At 42.4% G+C, this 20581-nt stretch overlaps 1 protein-coding gene across 15 annotated transcripts; it reads left to right on the forward strand.

Moving 5' to 3' along the window:
* The first annotated feature begins 353 nt into the window (after window positions 1–353).
* Window positions 354–15939, forward strand: LOC139583003 (tumor protein D53 homolog). 15 transcript variants are annotated; one of them, XM_071413599.1, is made up of 11 exons: window positions 434–576; window positions 2001–2060; window positions 2797–2823; window positions 8418–8533; window positions 9372–9520; window positions 11171–11272; window positions 12046–12078; window positions 12653–12667; window positions 13412–13450; window positions 13978–14038; window positions 14590–15939. In XM_071413599.1, the coding sequence occupies exons 1-11, from the start codon at window positions 558–560 to the stop codon at window positions 14719–14721; spliced, it is 753 nt and encodes a 250-aa protein (XP_071269700.1). In that variant the 5' UTR covers window positions 434–557; the 3' UTR covers window positions 14722–15939. The 15 variants fall into 15 exon arrangements, with proteins under 15 accessions (XP_071269714.1, XP_071269710.1, XP_071269713.1 ...); XM_071413600.1 differs by having other exon boundaries at window positions 435–576; window positions 14593–15939; XM_071413603.1 differs by lacking the exon at window positions 13412–13450.
* Window positions 15940–20581: the final 4642 nt, after the last annotated feature.

The raw sequence follows: 20581 nt of genomic DNA on the forward strand, positions 1-20581 counted from the left end.
ATTTACTACAGGAGATGTATTTACCCTGCTCTGACAGACGAGGGTGTAAATTGGTCAGATATTCTCAAAGCTTAGAATCACAAAGTATCAGCAGGTGGCGTCGTTGCATTCTGTAATGAAACTACCCAACTAGCCTAAATAAGTAACTTGGATACATTACACTTTCACTCCACCGGAAACATTGGGCAATCATGTATTTAAGTGTACATGAAACTGACAGCATTTTAAGATTACATTTGAGTTTTTTGTCAAGAAATATAGTTCAACATATTGCATATTTGGCATCATCAGTCTAAATCATGGGGCTAGTTCGACACGAAAGAGTATTTGAACTCTGAAAACGTCACAACACTGTTTCAGTAATTGAGCACACCGCCATTGGTGTATGTTGGAAGCCCCGCCCATGGAGGCGGTGCCGTAATTGACAGTGAAGGAACTAGCGTAAACATTGGCGTCTGACAGTGCAGCAGTGAGCTGCTGTATCTACGTCTAAAGCGTTGTTTCAGAAGAACAATTCATATTTACTTAAAGTAGCCAACTGCATCACACTGCTTCGAATGGAGACCAGACAACAGGGTGAGTGAGCGTTCAAACTCTCGAAAAATGTATAATAATATGTTACACATTATGGATTTTTGTTGTTGCATTTATTCAATTGTGTATTTAGCCTATTTGTTAATAAGTTGATAGCCTTAACCTTAATAGAAAAATATAAATAACCTTATTAAGCAGTTAAACTTTAATATTTGATGATAGTCTTGGTAGGTGAAATTAAGTGTAAACTTTTAATAAATTCTACCTCAAAAGACAAAAGTGTATCAATAGAGTAGCCATTTTCGACCAGTTATCACATGACGCGTCTACTTAATAGAACACGTGGTTAACGTTTCATTTCTGTCCAATAGAGAGCATTAGTAATGCCATCTTTTTGTAGGCACTAAACTCTGCCATGGTTCGTTGGACAAAGCCTATGGGAAAATGAATGCAGTTTTTGTAAGGTTTTGGGATTAACGCCGAAAATAAGGTCTGTGGTAAACACAGGTTTAGGAGTTCTTATACGTTTTGTTCAATGAGATGGTCTTCATCAGCTAACATCAAATTTTTTTAATTTTGAAGCATTTATGTAATTTAATAAAGCACATAAAGGCTTCCTAATTCATAAAGATCATTTTAACTGACAGATATTGTTATCTCATAGAACAAAATGTATATGATCTCCTAAACCTGTGTTAACCTCAGACCTTATTTTCTACATTTATCCCACAACCCTATTCTTTCCCCATTCATTTTCTCCATAGGAATGGCTGAAATGTGCAGCAAAAGCATGCTCAAGAGTCGATTTCCGAGCTTATAAACCCAGGGTCATTACAATATTTTCCGGTTTTAGGACTACAAGGTGGCGAGCTCTATGTGTAACATCATTGCAACATGTTAATAAAACATCAAGTTCATGTGGATGTAGTATTACTCTGTCCTTCTGTTAGGTTCAAATACATTTTGCAAACCATGAATGGCTCAAGGCCACTTATTTTCCCTTCCCACCGTGACCATCTGACCAAATAATTGAAACCTTGTGACCATAGATATTCTGCTTTGGAGAGCCTTTCTTTGTAGTTGGCCCTATTATCCCAATAGCAAGATGGCTGTCTTAACTTGTGCACACTAGATTATCAGTTGAATACTGGCTATTATAATCAACTTTCTGGTTCAAACAAGGTATAGGCTTTGTTTTTTATCAACCTCAGGTTATCAGGTTACAGTCAGCCTGAATGAACACTGTAACCTACACTATACACTATACACTGTGTGTGTGTGTGTGTGTGTGTGTGTGTGTGTGTGTGTGTGTGTGTGTGTGTGTGTGTGTGTGTGTGTGTGTGTGTGTGTGTGTGTGTGTGTGTGTGTGTGTGTGTGTGTGTGTGTGTGCTGTGTTTATGTGTAACTTACTATTTTGTATTTCACCCCATTCATTGCCTAATGGACATCAAATGCATCGTCATCAGAGTTGTACTCTAGTGTACTGAGCGACTCTAGTGTACTGAGCGATGGTGCAGGGGAATGGGGTAAGACCTCATATTCAGATGAGTGGGTTATGCCCAGTGGGTTTGAGGTGCATCTGCAACCTGAAGGTGACAGGCCTTTGATCTGTAGACTAGACTACTTCCCCTGTTATTGGTAGTATTACAGTAGTTGTAGTATTTCTGGCCCACATTGGAACAGTAAACCTGTGCAGCATCAATTGCATATTTATTATACTTTCAGGATTGTAATAGCATGTGCCGATTAAATAGAATGATTTGGATTTATATACATTAATTTGTCTTGATGCTGCACAATTGAACCAGAAAATAGGCTAATGTCTTCTTGATATGTTTCTTGGCCCCATAGATAGATAGACTCCCATTTTAGAATACTCCAGTTCTCTTGCAATCAGTTGCATGCTGTGTTTGAGCTGAATGTTTTAGGTCTTGTGGTGTTTCCAATTACTAAATGTTCCCTGTACGCATAGAACCTAAAAGGATCTGTAAATGAATTGCCTAACAAGGGTCAACTTCATCAGGCAAAGCATGAAACACCTCTGATTTTAAACTTTTTTTTCATCTGCGTATGTGATAGAAATGTTTCGGGACATTTGTTTTACAGCATTTCTTCTCTTGGTATGAACATAAGCATAGACTATATGTTTAGAACATGTGACCTCCCTGGACAAAGTAGCATAGGCCTATCTATTTTATAAATTATTACTAATTTCATTAAAGGAATGTAATCTTTCCCCCTCGTTTCTGCTACCAAATGAAGAGAGAGGACAAGGACATCTCAGGACAGGTATGCTTGCTTCTCTGTTTAGCTGACTGCCCTTCACAGAAATGTTCATGTGATGTGGAAGTATGCAGTATCCCTGATTCATGTTTAAATATGTCTCTTTATTGTGAGGGAATGAATGATTGACTCACTTTCACCACACTTTGGCCCCTCCACAAATTGGATAAAAACACCCCTGACAGTGTTAATTCAAACGATGAGTTTGAGAGCAACCATTTGATGAAGTTGCAGTCAAAGGACTATCTGAAATGGGATCTTTGACTTCGCTAGATATCGCACTGCTTAATTCTGCCGTGGCTGAGGTGAAGGACTTTGGTAAATCTAGTTGGATAATCCGAGGGGAAAATCCCACTGATTACTACAGCCAGGCCAGAAATGACGTAACAGGCCAAGATGACGGCCTAAAATGGAAGCAAAAATGGGAACTAATTTCCAGATAACTTAATCTGTTTATTTACTAAATGATACATTTTATTTACCATGGTTATGAGCGATCTCATTATTGGTAAGGGGCCTGGGGATCATTCCCAGTAACATTTCCAGTTGTGTTTGCTGCCTGCTGAGTCTGACACACTTTGTTAAGCTTATAGGATTTGTTTCCTCAGTGAGTACAGAATGCAGGTCATTTTACTGCATGAGTCAACTCGTTGAACATCGGTGAGTTAGAGGGGTGATAATAGTACATAATGAGATGAGAGTGCTACTATGTACAAGGCGAGAGAGGATCAGTAAATGTGTCATCAAAATGGAAGACAACCTGTTTTTCTTCTTTGAGAGACACCCACTGTGATGTCATCACTTATAGCCAGATAGTTTACCTTGGATGACAGAGACTTTAGCACAGCTAGAGCAACCACAGTGTGAAAGGCAGGCCTCTCAGTTCGCATTTAGGTTAATCTCAGGTCTCCACGCAGATGACTGATTTTCGTGTGAACAACCCTAGGCTAGCCGTCAATGCTAACGACTGTATCTGTGGATAAGGGTTGTAGAGTAAAACAATGATGCCTTTGAGAACCTAGCATGTGAAAAAGAGAGAGTGTATTTCTCCAGCTCTGGCCCCTGTGCTGCTGAGTATGATGAGTGTGAATTGGGTGAGGATGAGTTGTCACGCCACAGTCACTGAGCCGCGGGGCTCCTACTTTCAGGACAACGTCGTGGGCGAGACTCGGCAAATGCCTTCAGACAACCCAGACCAGCTGACCCGGACTCGGAATGTGACAATGCCGTTTTTTGGATGGGGCCACAGATTATCTGAAATAGATTCCCAAATCAGAGAGAGAAAACGAGGACAGATGTCCTTTTGAGAGTTCATGTAGTGTTACTGAACCCCTACTGATTGTGGTGTGGTTCTGTGTTTACGCCTTGGCCAGAGTCTCTCTCTCTCCCTCAGCCATGTATGTGATTGTTAATTGAATCAGACTGAGGCGTGGGAGGGGCGGGGCCGGGGTGAGGTTTAGAGTCATCGGTGTACCAATAATATGATGTTCAGGTGACATGTTGCCACAAAGTCAAAAAGGAAAGTCACGAGCCCATCAACCCACTCTTAATCAAGCATGCATGGTTTCCTGTTAATGCTCTTTGATATTGATTACCATATAGATTTTTTAAATGAACCTGAGCCAATGTTAATGTATCGTAGGGACCTCTTTCAGTGCCCCAGGAACAATGCTGATGGATGGAACATCACATTGGCAACACAAACAACATCACTTTTGTACCCATGTGTGTATACTGTCTGTGGTCCTCTAAGGTAAAGACAGGGATTGTTTGCTGATTTAAAATGAGTCAGCCCGGTGTTGAAGGATTGAAGTGTCTTAAGGACAACACAAGGATTCAATCAATGATAATGATTAGGCTTGCTCGTCGGCATGGGAAGTTGCTAAGCAACGTACTCTTAACCCATCACAGTGAAAACATAGAAACAGTTGTTCAAACTGAAATAGTACCATTCTAGAGAAATAGGATGAAGTCGTAGAGTAATTAACTTTTACATCTGAGTCATTTAGCAGACGCTCCTATCCAGAGCGACTTACAATTAGTGCATTCATCTTAAGATAGCCAGGTGAGACAACCACATATCACAATCATAGTAAGTACATTTTTCCTCAATAAAATAGTTATCAGCACAGTGCTAGTAGGAAAAGACAAGTGCAGGTTATTATTATATATTTTTTTTTTAAAGTGTGTTATCAAATAACCAAGAGAATGCTATGTTATTGTTGTTTTACTCTTAAAATACGTCTACTATTAGAGTCACTGAGGCCTGGCAAGATGACAATAGAGAAGAGAGTGATGCAGGAGAAGAGTGCTAGAATGTATACTGTGTACATGGTGGGGCTCCAGGCGAAGGGATCCGCTCCAAAGGCTTCTGATGAGAAAGTGATTGGGTTATGTGGCCAAACTGCATCACAAGCTCTGTGCCACGCCGTTCCAATCATCTGCTGATGTAATGAGAGGCCAGGCCTCAACGATGTGACTCCTGCTTGTTTGTTGTCCTCTTTGTCTTGACAAAAACATCCCCTGCCTATGGTCATCTTAGGACGTACATGTTTTGGTATACCCATTTATTACGGTCTCATATACCACGGCTGTTAGCCAATCAGCATTCAGGGCTCGAAGCACCTAGTTTATAATATGTTATTATGTCCTGGCTTTATGTTGCTGGTGATTGAAATAGTATCAAAAGCTCAGAGCCTTTCACCCAGTTGTATTACTGTAGCCTAGTATAGAATTTAAAGCCAGAGTCTCTTTACTGCACTTATATTATATTATGCAGTTATAAGAGACTAATGGTTGTAGGGACAGACATTTGAAGTTACACAAAATTAGGCAGAAATTGGGTAAAGCTATACTCCCAATTTGAGTTCAAATTCACTTTATTAATGGCTGATCTAATCTGCTGAGGGTACACCATGCCGGGGCTTTGGCCATTACTTCATCAGTCAGATATTGATCAGACACTCAGTTCTTCACATACCAGGAAGTTGTTTGTCTGGTTTAGCTTGTATTGTAACTGGAAACACACGCATGCACGAACACACACATATTGTCATGTAATTAGATCACCATTCGGTTCCATAAGCAATAGATATTCCCCCTAGATATATATTTTTATATATAAAATCATAAAAGAAAAGAAAACAATGTAATAAAAAACATTAAACAATAGATTTGTGCTCCTATTAGGTTATACACATTGATTAATGAATGTTTTAAGTAGAGACAACATACAGAACGGTTACTCTAACAGACAACTGGTGGCCTTATGGAAGGGGATAAGCATTACTTTTCTTTAGACTATCCAGAATATATCTTAGCTTTACATGTATAAAAATAAACAGAGGATTGGAAATGGGAGCTCTAGTGTAGATAATTACAGTCAGTGACTCTAAAGGTGGTTGTTAAACGTGTGGTGGGGTCATAATGGGAATATTGCCATTGTCACAGTGATGGAGGGTGGCGTTCAGGTTAATTCTGGCCGTACTGTGGCCGTGTTACGATGGCAACAGATTGGGGGGTATGTCTTGCCGTATCCTGAATCATCTCTTCGAGTTAGACGATTTGAATTGGTGCCCGAGTTTCTTTGTTATTTGCAAAAACATACTTTATGTGATTGTCTCTCCACTATACAATGAGTGTACAAAACATTAGGAACAGCTCCTCTTTCCATGACAGACTGACCAGGGGGCAGGTATAATCCCTTATTGTTGTCACTTGTTAAATCCACTTCAATCAGTGTCGATGAAGGGGAGGAGACAAGTTAAAGAAGGATTTGTAAGCTTTGAGACATGGATTGTGTATGTGTGCCATTCAGAGGGTGAATGGGCAAGACAAAATATTTAAGTGCCTTTGAACGGGGTATGGTAGTAGGTGCCAGGTGCACCGGTTTGAGTGTGTCAAGAACTGCAGAGCTGCTGGGTTTTTCACACTTAACAGTTTCCTGTGTGTATTAAGAATGGTCCACCACCCAAATGACATCCAGCCTACTTAACACAACTGTTGGAAGCAATGGAGTCAACATGGGCCAGCATCCCTGTGGAAACCTTTCGAGACCATGCCCAACAAATTTAGGTTTTTCTGAGGGCAAAAGGGAGTGCAACTCAATATTAGGAAAATGTTTGTACACTCAGTGTATGTACAGTACCAGTCAAACATTTGGACACACCTACTCATTCAAGGGATTTTTTCTTAATTTTTTATTATTTTCTACATTGTAGAATAATAGTGAAGAGATCAAAACTATGAAATAACACATATGGAATCATGTAGTAACCAAAAAAAGTGTTAAACAAATCAAAATATATTTTATATTTGAGATTCTTCAATGTAGCCACCCTTTTCCTTGATGCCAGCTTTGCACACTCTTGGTATTCTTTCAACCAGCTTCACCTGGAATGCTTTTCCAACAGTCTTGAAGGAGTTCCCACATATGCTGAGCACTTGTTGGCTGCTTTTCCTTCACTCTGCGGTCCAACTCATCCCAAACCATCCCAATTGGGTTGAGGTCGGCTGATTGTGGAGGCCAGGTCATCTGATGCAGCACTCCATCCCTCTCCTTCTTGATCAAATAGCCCTTACACAGCCTGGAGGTCTGTTTTGGGTCATTGTCCTTTTGAAAAACAAATGTCGCTGCAGAATGCTGTGGTAGCCATGCTGGTTAAGTGTGCCTTGAATTCTAAATAAATCACAGACAGTCACCAGCAAAGCACCATCACACCTCCTCCTCCATGCTTCACGGTGGGAGCCACACATGCGGAGATCATCCGTTGACCTACTCTGCGTCTCACAAATACACGGCGGTTGGAACCAAATATCTCAAATTTGGACTCATCAGACCAAAGGACATATTTCCACCGGTCTAATGTCCTTTGCTCGTGTTTCTTGACCCAAGCAAGTCTCTTCTTCTTATTGGTGTCCTTTTAGTATTGGTTTCTTTGCAGGAATTCGACCATGAAGGCCTGATTCACGCAGTCTCCTCTGAGCAGTTGATGTTGAGATGTGTCTGTTACTTGAACTCTGTGAAGCATTTATTTGGGCTGCAATTTCTGAGGCTGGTAACTCTAATGAATTTATCCTATGCAGCAGAGGTAACTCTGAGTCTTCCTTTCCTGTGGCGGTCCTCATGAGAGCCAGTTTCATCAGAGCGCTTGATGGTTTTTGCGACTGCACTTGAAGAAACTTTCAAAGGTGTCTTCAAGTAATGATGGACTGTCATTTCTCTTTGCTTATTTGAGCAGTTCTTGCCATAATATGGACTTGGTCTTTTACCAAATAGGACTATCTTCTGTATACCCCCCTACCTTGTCACAGCACAACTGATTGGCTCAAATGCATTAAGTAGGAAATAAATTCCTCAAATTAACTTTTAACATGGCACACCTGTTAATTTAAATGCATTCCAGGTGACTACCTCATGAAGCTGGTGGAGAGAATGGTTACTACATGATTCCATATGTGTTATTTCATAGTTTTGATTTCTTCAGTATTATTCTACAATGTAAAAAATAAAGAATAACCCTTGAATGAGTGGTACTGTAAGTCTGAAGTGTTCTAACTTTTGGGGGTTGTTTTGTGTTTAATCGTCTATCTCTCCTCAGGTTTGCTGGACCCAGAGCCTCTAACAGAAGTAGATGAAGAAATGGTGTCAGAAGTGGACCTCTACAACACTGTGACCGATGAGGAGAGGGAGGAAATATTGAGTGAACTCACTAAGGTAGTCCCTCTCATCAGCACTTTTCACCGCTCTGTTTTTCAATGTTTAGCTTGGTATGTTGATCGAGTTGGATTCAGGAAGGGCTGTCTTGGAGATAGACACATTCTGTTCAACCTTAGAGGGGAGAGATGGTTAAGAAGTTGGTACACTGATTTATCTCACATAGGCAAACTGTGTTGGACCATGGGAGCGAGATATTAACTGGAAATAGGAGCGGAAGTAGAGGGCATTATGAGTTATGTCAATCTTGGCAGCTCTTGCAGCAGAGCTCTTTTGCATATTATGAGTCGGCATCAATTGGGATTTGGGTTTACAGTTGTTACTCCTCATCACTGTTGTTTCCCCTGGTGTTGACCTCAGGCCAAATACACTATACTGTGTTATAAGGAAGAGCCAGTGTTCTGTACTTCAGATCCCTCAATTTACCACTATATTATTATTATAGTTACCAACACGTATATGCAGCTGAAATTGCCTTTTGTAGCCATTTGTAGCATAGTAAGCTTCATCCAAGAAATCTACTTTATTTGCTGATAAGGACTGGGATATAACACATTTTGTCCATGTGTTACCTTATTTGCTTTATAGAGAATTCATTTGGAATGCTTAAGCCCTAAGGGAAATTAGCATCACTCTCTTACTCTATATCTCTCTGTCTCTCTGTCTCTCTCTCTGTCTCTCTCTGTCTCTCTCTGTCTCTGTCTGTCTGTCTGTCTGTCTGTCTGTCTGTCTGTCTGTCTGTCTGTCTGTCTGTTTATCCCTCTCTCTCTGTTTATCCCTCTCTCTCTGTTTATCCCTCTCTCTCTGTTTATCCCTCTCTCTCTGTTTATCCCTCTAGTTAGAGGAAGAAATCTCCACCCTGAGGCAAGTGTTGGCCTCCAAAGAGAAACACCACTCAGACCTCAAAGCCAAACTGGGGATAACACCACTCAGTGAGCTCAAACAGAACTTCAACAGGAGCTGGTACGACATGCAGACTTCCACTGCGTGAGTACCCAACATCGTTCAGTGTGTGTATTACGCTTGAGTGGTAGGTATCAAATATGTTACACGCCGGTGTGCATGAAGCCAGGGGGAGGGGGAATCTAAACTAGACTCCTATTGTTGCCATTCAAAGGCCGTCTCAGAGAAAGTGCATACGTTTGGCATTTGGGAAGGGAAGAGAGAAATAGCACTCGCGCCCTCGAGATGTTTTGCTCCTGTCACCAGAGATTGCCTTTATGGGCGTCACAGAGTGATGAATGTATGGATCCGGTCTGATCAGGCTCATTGAGGCAGATAATGACAGGGAGCAAGCGGCCTAATGGTGATGTGACATCTAAAGCAGCACAGTGCTACCTGACTGGCTGCCTGGCCCAGGACACATCTATCCACGGGAGCCAGCCAGTAAAAGCAAACAGCAGCTTCAGGCACATATAGGTCAGTGCTGTATATATAGCCATTTTCAGTGAACAGCTATACAATAGGCCTATATTTCAGTCCTCCATCTGTGTCTGCAGAGTGGCCTTGTATGTCCCTAGTTATTCAGTTACCAGAGTCGCGCTTTAACTAGGCGCTGAAATGGGCAGAGCACCCTTCTCCGATCACCGTTACCATGGTGAGGGGGAACTGCAAACCGCTAGGGTCAAGCAGATCTGGTGGTGCTGAGAGATCATTGGCTGGCGGGAGAGGAGAGGAATGGTCCTCCACTGTGTAAATGCCACGACACACCTCCTCAATCTCCAGTCTCAACACCAATGCATAACCAAGGCAACAGGGCCAAGTGTAAAGGAGGTCAGCAACTCCGTCATAACGGCCGAGCTGTATCTATTGTCAGTGTGGTTTGTTGTTGGCATCAGTTGATGTTGGGTGACAATATTTCTCTTTCTCTCTCAGGCTTCTTCTCTCTTTTCTTTTCCCTCTCCTCTCTCTCTCTCTAGTCTTTCTCGCTTCAGGCGCCACACTGGTTAGACTCAGTACCTAAGTGAGCTGGAGGACCACATTCTTCTCAGAATTACCTCCCACAGCAAAGGCGTTAGCCAGATTAACGCATTGCACTTAATGCATCTCACAAATGCAGTAAGCTCTTTGTCTTGAAATAGCAGGACTCAAATCCGATAAGGTGATGGCATGGGCTGGTGCTCAGGGAAGTGCAGGAGTTTCTTAGGTTTCCATGCAGTCTGTGTGTAATGCACTGAGAGGTAATCGGGCTCTAGGGGCTGGGGATGTGAGAGGTTGGAAGCCAGGCACTCTGCAGACTAGCAGGCTTTTAGAACTAGAAAATAAAAAGGAAAATCAATGGCTTTTCTTTGTAGGCCAGTGCCCTAACAGTGGTATAAGCTGTACAAATAATCAAAGCGATGCGCTCCTCTGTTTCCTCTGCAACATCAATAGGAGTTAAAACATGGGGAAACACTGAGTCTTTGTTATCTGTGCCATGCTCCCCTCATCCTGTTTTTATAGATGTATGAATCCCTGACTGATTGTGATACTGAGCTGGAGTATCAGTTACACCCTGACTCTGACTATGAAACTAATCTGTGTGTGTGGAGTGAACAGTGCTCCGGAGAGGGACAAGAAGAGAACAGGAGTGGCTGTCCTGTGGTATCCTGTCCTGTCTGTTTTGATAATCACTGTCTTGTCTTTTCATTTGTCCAGGTACAAAAAGACGTCGGAGACGTTGAGCACGGCAGGGCAGAAGACGTCAGCAGCTTTCACCACATTGGGAACAGCCATCAGCAGGAAGTTTGGGGATATGAGGTACGGTGTCACTGGTGCCTATGGCAACCACACAACAACATCAACATATTTCATATCCAATCAACTGAAGCCTTACACTACGACTACATATTTTAGCCTACAGCTATTGAGACAGAATACAAGGTGGCCTCCAGTCAGAATGACCACCTTCCTCCCTCATCTCCACTTTTCTGCAGCCAGTCTGTCGTGTGCCCAATCCTAATTGTTGCTGGGGTTGACCCAGACAGTCTGTTGCAGGGGGCATGTTTGTGTTGCATAAGCCCAGAGTAAGCAGCTTTCTGCAGGCCAGATTGGATGCAGGCCTGGGGTGGCGTGGGGGGGGGGGGGGGGGTCAGTAACCCTCTGGGTGTCTGCTGACCACTCTCTGCCCTGAAGACCCAGAGTTCTGACTGGGCAGGGTGGCACAATGGAGATCCATTGCTGGCCTGTATGCTGGCTTTGCAGGGGCACACTCAGCCACTGGGGAGCTATCATATCATAGACAGCTGGCACTAGTAATGCAATAGTGTCACTAGTAATGCAATACTCAGACTAGCCATGACAAAGAAAAACTGTGATTTACTGTTATGCCTGTCCATGTCATTTAGTGTGTGTTGTAGACGTGTCAGAGTCTTTGTTTTGTTATTTTAATGTCGTCATCATTATTGCATGATAATAACAAAAGACTCACCACCGCAGGTTTTTAATAGTGTATTAACCAACCAATGTTATGTATAAAATCATGTTGAACAGTAATCCAGAGAGACAAATATATATTCCTTTATGTATTGCAGCATGTTTGGCCTTGAGTTAATGTATCCCAGAAGGTATGCCACCTAGTGTGCATGTGTGTGTGCATGCAAATGAGTTTGTCCCTGTGTGGACTATTCGTGTGAATTGAAAATACAGTGGAACACGTTATTTTCATAAACCCTGTTCACTATGTTGCCCAGTGAAATTTAAAAAAAGGTGTGCCCTGGCTGACTTTATTGGTTGAAATATGCTAAACCAAATATTTAGCTATGTGGAACCATGGAGAGCAAGGTACAGTATGTTGCCTGGGGGTGAAGTTTGCTGTGGCCTTTACTTGGGTGACTCCCTTACACTACAGACTACAGGTTGTTTGCATTCTAATGCATAGTGTATACAGTACTGTAAGGATACAGTATATGGCATGATAACCAGAGCTTTGATGATTTAATGATTGGTTAACTGTGTGCTTGAAGTGTGTGCGCGCACTGGATCTTTGAATTTGGCTTTTCTTGAATAGAAGTTTAACTGAACTCTGCCGTGATTCCAAAATGAAGTAGCCTAATGTAAAGTGTTGGTAGGACACTCGATACTGTCAGGACAAATGTCTTAAATGTGTTTGTTTCTTCATCCTTTTCTATGCATCCAAAGATCAAATTCACTTGGGTAAGAAATTGTGTTTTAGTGTTATTGGTTGTATTATACCTCTGATTTAGAGTCAGATATACGTGTTTGCAGTGACTGCACTGAAACTAGTCAGAAGACCGACAAAGGCCATTGTTTACGTAAATATGAGTGTGATTAAGATATAATGGTAAGAAGGTGACTATCAACTGAATGGGATCAATTCCAGGGATCCCTTGATTTGATTAGTCAGACACACAGTTAGTTCCAGTGCAGTCACATTATAACATACTGTGGATGTGTATACACATAAACCTCATAGTGAACTCCTCAGATCTGTAGCAAACTGACCAGTAGACATGCATGACATTGACTGTTGTTGACCATAGCATGTTTTACTTGTGGGTAGTTCAGTATAGTTACAGTTTAGATCATTTGTCTTTCTCTTTTGTACCTTCTGTAGCTGTAGCATTACTAGTGCTCTGTAGAAGTTGTTAGTCATATACATATGAATGAGTCATCACTTTAGGCGATACGGCATGACAGTTGTCTAAGAACATATATCATATTGCCATTAGATTCCTCTAAAATATCTATATATTTTTTTTTAAGGCAATCAGATGATGGGTAAATCTACATTATATAAATGCCTAGAAAGTTGCCCTGCTGAATTACTGTAGACTAGAGGGAGTGCTTGCTGTGTGTGTGCGTGTGATTTCTGCCTTCTGTAAATTCATGTTAATGATTTAACTCCTCTCTTACCTGGGCCATGCTCTCTTGGGACAGCTACTCTATCCGCCACTCAATGAGCATGCCCGTTATGAGGTAATTGTGTGTAGCCTACTTTGTGTGTAGTGATAGACTTAATCCTCCACTAGATCCCCATCCTTAGCCACCCACCCATTCTCGTTGTCTTAAGGCTGAGCGTTTGTAAGCATTGTGAGTAGAATTGGTACTGGTTCAGAATTTATAGGTGAAACAGGCTTGCATTGTAACATTGGCACATCCTGCTGCAATCATCAGGAGAAGATTAATACATTTCTAGCTATCTGACCTGTTTATCCAAAGATAAACGTGTGGAATCGTAACACTAGAAAAAGTGACCTTTCCATAACACTGAGCATACAGGACTTCTCCCAGTGTTTTGTTAACAGAGCACTGTAAGTAACGGTAGCTTTAGCAGAGCACTGTAAATACAGGCAGCTTTAACAGAGCACTGTAAATACAGGAAGCTTTAATAAGTGTACACAAAAGTACAGGTACAGTATGGTGGCTCAGATAGATATAAACATACATGTTGTATACTAAAGTAATAGTATTGCATGAAACTGAACTGATTTTCATCCCATTAGGAACTCGCCCAGTTTCAAGTCCTTTGAGGAGAAGGTTGAAAGCACCGTTTCCAACATAAAGGTAATGTGAAACATAACACATGTTGCTGTCAAAGCAATGACAGAGATTTACGTAATGTTGAAGTAAGGCCGGGATTCAATCCGAGCGTGCTTTGTCCGCAATGCGCATATTAAAGGCAATGTTCCCGGGTTTGCAGAGAACACATTCACGGTAAACGCTGCATGTCTCGGCTCAATCTGAATTTACCTTTAAATGGCGCCATTGCGAACAAAGAACAATCGGATTGAATCCCGGCCTAAGTAAAGTCAATATAAGGGAGTAAACATTATGGAGGTCTTTCTTGTTAAGCTTCACTTCCTTTATCTCAGGAAAACGTTTGGCTATTTTTACAGCTCAGCTAATTGAGGTTAAACACTACCCTCCGGAGAACAATTGCTCCACTTTGAATGTGCGCATTTGAGCCTGATGTCGTAATCTCTGGTGTTTCTAACAACCCTGCTGAAAGTTCAAACAGATTCTCGACAATAGCCTATATTAAAATGTTGTTTTGTGTGTGTGTGTGTGTGCGTTTGTGTGCCTATGCATTTCTGTGGTTGTTTTTGGATTTGGAGCAGACCAAGGTAGGAAGCCAAGGAGGTGGAGGGAGTTTTGAGGAGGTGCTGTCTTCAGCCGCCCACGCCAGTGCCCAAGAAACCCCCAGCAACAACCTGTCTGAGAGCAATGATCATGAGCGGACCTGCTAGACCAGAGCCTGAAACAACCTCCCCAGACCAGGATTAGCACTCTACTGCCCCTCACTGGCCCAGAGGCCACATTACATTACCTGATGAGGAGAGCATGACAAACAGTAGGCCTATCTATCCAAAGCCACATCAAGTACCAACACAAATGTGTATTATCTAATGGCTTCTTAGCCTTTGTGTTTCCAATCTGTAAAGCACTCCTGCCCTTGATATTTTATTACTATGAATACAGCTATTACCTTTTGTATTTAAATAAAAAAATAAATGTGTTCTGTTTATATCAATGTATTTGATAAACAAAAAGTAGTGACTTTCTTCCCAATACTAAAACAACATTTTCATGATGACACCTACTTTCCAAGAGTGGACAGTCACATAATACTATTGGGGGAGGGAATTGTATTTGAAACTAATACTTGAAATTGCAAGTACTGGATTTGTAGGCCTATACTGCACTGTAAATGGGGACCAAAGTAAGGTCTCGTGCTGAAAATCTACTGAATACACTGGCATCCCAATGAATCACACTAATATCTCCTTTATTCCAACCGTGCACTGTTTGCACTTGAGCCTTGATCGGGTCTCCTAAATCAGGACCTAAATTATACTTATTATCACAGCAGTCAGGCAGTGTCGATGCTTTGACACACTGTGGGATTAAATGTCTATTTTTAAATGTGGTTATTTCTTCTGTTTATTACTGCTAATCTTCAATAATGGACCAAACAGCTGGTTTTGTATTTACAGAATTAATGATTATGATCATATGATTTTCTCCTCGTGTTTATTGTTCAAGTTGATTTTTCTTGGTTGCTGTGGTTTTTAACTTAATTGTGACTAGACGTTTGTCAGACATTTAGGTGATAATGTTTTCAGACATTTTGACTACGTTTTGTCAACAGCAGAGGTGCCCTCCTGAATGTGACTGTTGTAATACCCAAAGGTAATAACAGTTGTTATAGTCCCTGTGCAGTCCTGTGTAGCTCGGTAGGTAGAGCATGGCGGTTGCAATGCCAGGGTTGTGGGTTCGATTCTCATGGGGGACGGGTATGGGGGGGAAAGTATGAAAATGTAGGCATTCACTACTGTAAGTATGACTTAAATGTAGTCTAGCAACTTCTGCTTCTTTTTTTTAACAAAACTATCCCAGAAAGATTAACACACTATGAATAAACTGTTTTTTGCAGTATCATTATTAAACAATTTGTTGCAAACCAATCTAAGGTCGTTTGTCGTATGTTTAGACATTGAAATAAATACTATAAGTTAAATTACATGGTACTAATATACTAAAACAAAACACTCAAGCACACATAAATTGTATTAAGACAGCCCAAACACATTTTGAAATGTACTGTAATTGACAAATAGCTTCCCATTGACTCAAGTACTTAAACTAATGCCTTTGTACAGAACATGTGAGACGCTATTTTCGGCTAGCATTAAGGCAGCACTAGTGTCAAACGCACGTTAGTTCGTCATGTAAAAACTGGCCATTGGCCATATCCAGACCTATTTAAGACCAACCAAAATCTGGTTTAAGCGGTAACACAGTTGGTTATGGCATGAATTTTGACAGCGGAAACACAGCCTATCCAGTCGTGACGGACATTGCCCATATGCGCATGGAACAAGATGTGATTTGGTGCCTGTATACTTCATATTTAGAAACATAAAACCCTATTGTTTTATCCCGATTGTTTTTTTGTTTAGTTTTTTAATTAAAAAGCAAGCATAGCCTCCCCTCTCAATGAAGGCTGTTTTATTTTTGTCCTGCCCAATGTAATCAAGTTAAACCGTCCATAAAGACCGGGTTTGGCTGGTGAAGACAGCTTGGAATAAATCTTAATCGCCAAAGCTTTATTAAATTATCAAGTTCGATAAGAGCAAAACAGTGAGCTGACTTTCCCTTTTTACACTATATGACCAAAAGTATGTGGACACCTGCTTGTCAAACATCTCCTTCCAAAATCATGGGCATTAATATGGAGTTGGTCCCCCCTTTGCTGCTATAACAGCCTCCACACTTCTGGGAAGGCTTTCCACTAGATGTTGGAACATTGCTGCGGGGACTTGCTTCCATTCAGCCACAAGTGCATTAGTTAGGTCGGACACTGATTTTGGGCGATTAGGCCTGGCTCACAGTCGGCATTCCAATTCATCCCAAAGGTGTTTGATGGGGTTGAGTTCAAGGTTCTGTGCAGGCCAGTCAAGTTCTTCCACACCGATCTCGACAAACCATTTCTGTATGGACTTCCCTTTGGGCATGGGGGCATTGTCATGCTGAAACAAGAAAGGTCTTTCCCCAAACTGTTGCCACAAAGTTGGAAGCACAGAATTGACTAGAATGTAGTTGTATGCTGCTGTAGTGTTAAGATTCCCCTTCACTGGAACTAAGAGGCCTAGGTCGAACCATGAAAAACAGCCCCAGACCATTATTCCTACTCCACCAAACTTTACAGTTGACACCTTCCTACCGTCACACCGGCGATCACGAGTCATGATGGCAGTCAAATTCCATGTGACCATTTAGTCACGGTAATTTGGCTTCTACAAGCTCTGATGGTCATTAGTAGCCCACCAAACGTACTAACTGCCAGCACTATTGTCACTCTAATCACTCTGACATCAATGCAAATGTAATCCAAAATCAAATAAAACCCTTCATGAGAGCCCATGAACTCATGTTGTGCAACATTTCAAATCGAATCAAATCAAAGTTTATTTGTCACGTGCTCCGAATACAACAGTGAAATGCTTACTTGCAGGCCCTAACCAACAGTGCAATTTTTAAGTAAAAAATAGGTATTAGGTGAACAATAGATAAGTAAGGAAATAAAACACAACAGTAAAAAGATAGTGAATAATAAGAATAGCGAGGCTATATACAGTAGCGAGGCTATAACAGTAGCGAGGCTATAGACAGGCACCGGTTAGTTGGGCTAATTGAGGTAGTATGTACATGTAGGTATGGTTAAAGTGACTATGCATAATGATAAACAGAGAGTAGCAGTAGCGTAAAAGAGGGGGTGGCGGGTGGCAGGACACAATGCAGATAGTTTGGGTAGCCAATGTGTGGGGGCACTGGCAGTCGGGCTAATTGAGGTATTATGTACATGAATGTATAGTTAAAGGGACTATGAATATATGGTAAACAGAGAGGAGCAGCAGGTTAAAGAGAGTTTGGGGGGGGTCACAATGCAAATAGACCGGGTAGCCATTTGATTACCTGTTCAGGAGTCTTATGACTTGGGGGTAAAAGCTGTTGAGAAGCCAAGTCCTAGACTTGGCGCTCCGGTAACGCTTGCCATGCGGTAGTAGAGAGAACAGTCTATGACTAGGGTGGGTGAGGTCTTTGACAATTTTTAGGGCCTTCCTTCTGCCGAGCAGTTGCAATACCGGGCAGTGATGCAACCAGTCAGCTTTCTCTCTATGTTGCAGCTGTAAAACCTTTTGAGGATCTGAGGACCCATGCCAAATCTTTTTAGTTTCCTAAGGGGGAATAGGCTTTGTCGTGCTCTCTTTACAATTGTCTTGGTGTGTTTGGACCATTCTAGTTTGTTGGTGTTGAAGCTTTCAACCTGCTCCACTACAACCCTGTTGATGAGAATGGAGGCATTCTCGGTCCTCCTTTTCCTGTAGTCCACAATCATCTCCTTAATAAGTCTTTGTTACGTTGAGGGATAGGCTGTTATTCTGGCACCCCCTGGCCAGGTCTCTGACCTCCTCCCTATAGTGTGTATCGTCGTTGTTGGTGATCAGGCCTACTACTATTGTGTTGTCTGCAAACTTAATGATGGTCTTGGAGTCGTACCTGGCCACGCAGTCATGGGTGAACAAGGAGTACAGGAGGGGACTGAGCACGCACCCCTGAGGGGCTCCAGTGTTGAGGATCAACGTGGCAGATGTGTTGTTACACAAGCCTACCAGACACAAGCCTACCAGACGAGCTAAACTACTTCTATGCTCGCTTCGAGGCAAGTAACATTGAAACATGCATGAGAGCACCAACTGTTCTGGAAGACTGTGTGATTACGCTCTCCGCAGCCGATGTGAGTAAGACCTTTAAACAGGTCAACATTCACAAGGCCACAGGGCCAGATGGATTACCAGGACGTGTACTGCGAGCATGCGCTGACCAACTGGCAGGTGTCTTCACTGACATTTTCAACCTCTCCCTGTCCGAGTCTGTAATACCAACATGTTTCAAGCAGACCACCATAGTCCCTATGCCCAAGAACACTAAGGCAACCTGCCTAAATGACTACCGACCCGTAGCACTCACGTCTATAGCCATTAAGTGCTTTGAAAGGCTGGTCATGGCTCACATCAACACCATTATACCAGAAACCCTAGACCCACTCCAATTTGCATACCACCCTAACAGATTCACAGATGATGCAATCTCTATTGCACTCCACACTGCCCTTTCCCACCTGGACAAAAGGACCACCTATGTGAGAATGCTATTCATTGACTACAGCTCAACTTTCAACACCATTGTGCCCTCAAAGCTCATCAATAAGCTAAGGACCCTGGGACTAAACACCTCCCTCTGCAACTGGATCCTGGACTTCCTGATGGGCTGCTCCCAGGTGGTAAGGGTAGGTAACAACATCCGCCACGCTGATCCTCAACACAACTCAGCTCAGGCCCCTCCTGTACTCCCTGTTCACTCGTGACTGCACGGCCAGGCACGACTCCGAACCCATCATTAAGTTTGCAGACAACACAACAGTGGTAGGCCTGATCACTGACAACGAGACAGCCGATAGGGAGGTCAGAGACTTGGCTGTGTGGTGCCAGAACAACAACCTCTCCCTCAACATGATCAAGACAAAGGAGATGATTGTGGACTACAGGAAAAAGAGGACCGAGCACGCCCCCATTCTCATTGACGGGGCTGCAGTGGAACAGGTTCAGTGCTTCATGTTCCTTGGCGTCCACATCACCAACAAACTAACATGGTCCAAACACACCAAGACAGTCGTGAAGAGGGCACGACAAAACCTATTCCCCCTCAGAAGAATGAAAAGATTTGGCATGGGTCCTCAGATCCTCAAAAGATTTTACAGCTGCACCCTGGTATGGCAACTGCTCGGCCTCCAACCGCAAGGCACTACAGAGGGTAGTGTGTACGGCCCAGTACATCACTGGGGCCAAGCTTCCTGTCATCCAGGACCTCTATACCAGGTGATGTCAGAGGAAGGCCCTAAAACTTGTCAAAGACTCCAGCCACCCTAGTCATAGACTGTTCTCTCTGCTATTGCACAGCAAGCGGTACTGGAGCGCCAAGTCTAGGTCCAAGAGGCTTCTTAACAGCTTCTACCCCCAAGCCATAAGACTCCTGAACATCTAATCAAATGGCTACCCAGACTATTTGCATTGCCCCGCCCCCCTTTTACACCGATGCTACTCTCTGTTATTATCTATGCATAGTCACTTTAATAACTCTACCTACATTTACATATTTCCTCAATTACCTCGACTAACTGGTGCCCCTGCACATTGACTCTGTACCGGTACCCTCTGTATATAGTCTTGCTATTGTTATTTTACTGCTGGCTCTTTAATTACTTGTTACTTTTATTTCTTATTCATATTTGTTTTTAACTGCATTGTTGGTTAGGGGCTTGTAAGCAAGCATTTCACCTGTTGTATTCGGTGCATGTGACTAATAAAATGTAATTAGAACAGTTATTGTGCTGACGTTGCTTCCAGAGGCAGTTTAGAACTCGGTAGTGAGTGTTGCAACCGAGTAGACGATTTTTATGCACTACGCGCTTTAGCACTCGCCGGTCCCGTTCTGTGAGCTTGTGTGGCCTACCACTTCGCGGCTGAGCCGTTGTTGCTCCTAGAC

Source organism: Salvelinus alpinus, chromosome 8 (genome assembly GCF_045679555.1).
Source record: "Salvelinus alpinus chromosome 8, SLU_Salpinus.1, whole genome shotgun sequence".
Classification (NCBI taxonomy): Eukaryota; Metazoa; Chordata; class Actinopteri; order Salmoniformes; family Salmonidae; genus Salvelinus; species Salvelinus alpinus.

Excerpts from the sequence above, each read along its gene's own strand:
- LOC139583003 (XM_071413599.1), top strand. Across the intron at positions 2,824-8,417 it reads ACAAGGACATCTCAGGACAG|GTTTGCTGGACCCAGAGCCT; the intron begins GTATGCTTGCTT and ends ATCTCTCCTCAG. Across the intron at positions 11,273-12,045 it reads AGGAAGTTTGGGGATATGAG|CATGTTTGGCCTTGAGTTAA; the intron begins GTACGGTGTCAC and ends TATGTATTGCAG.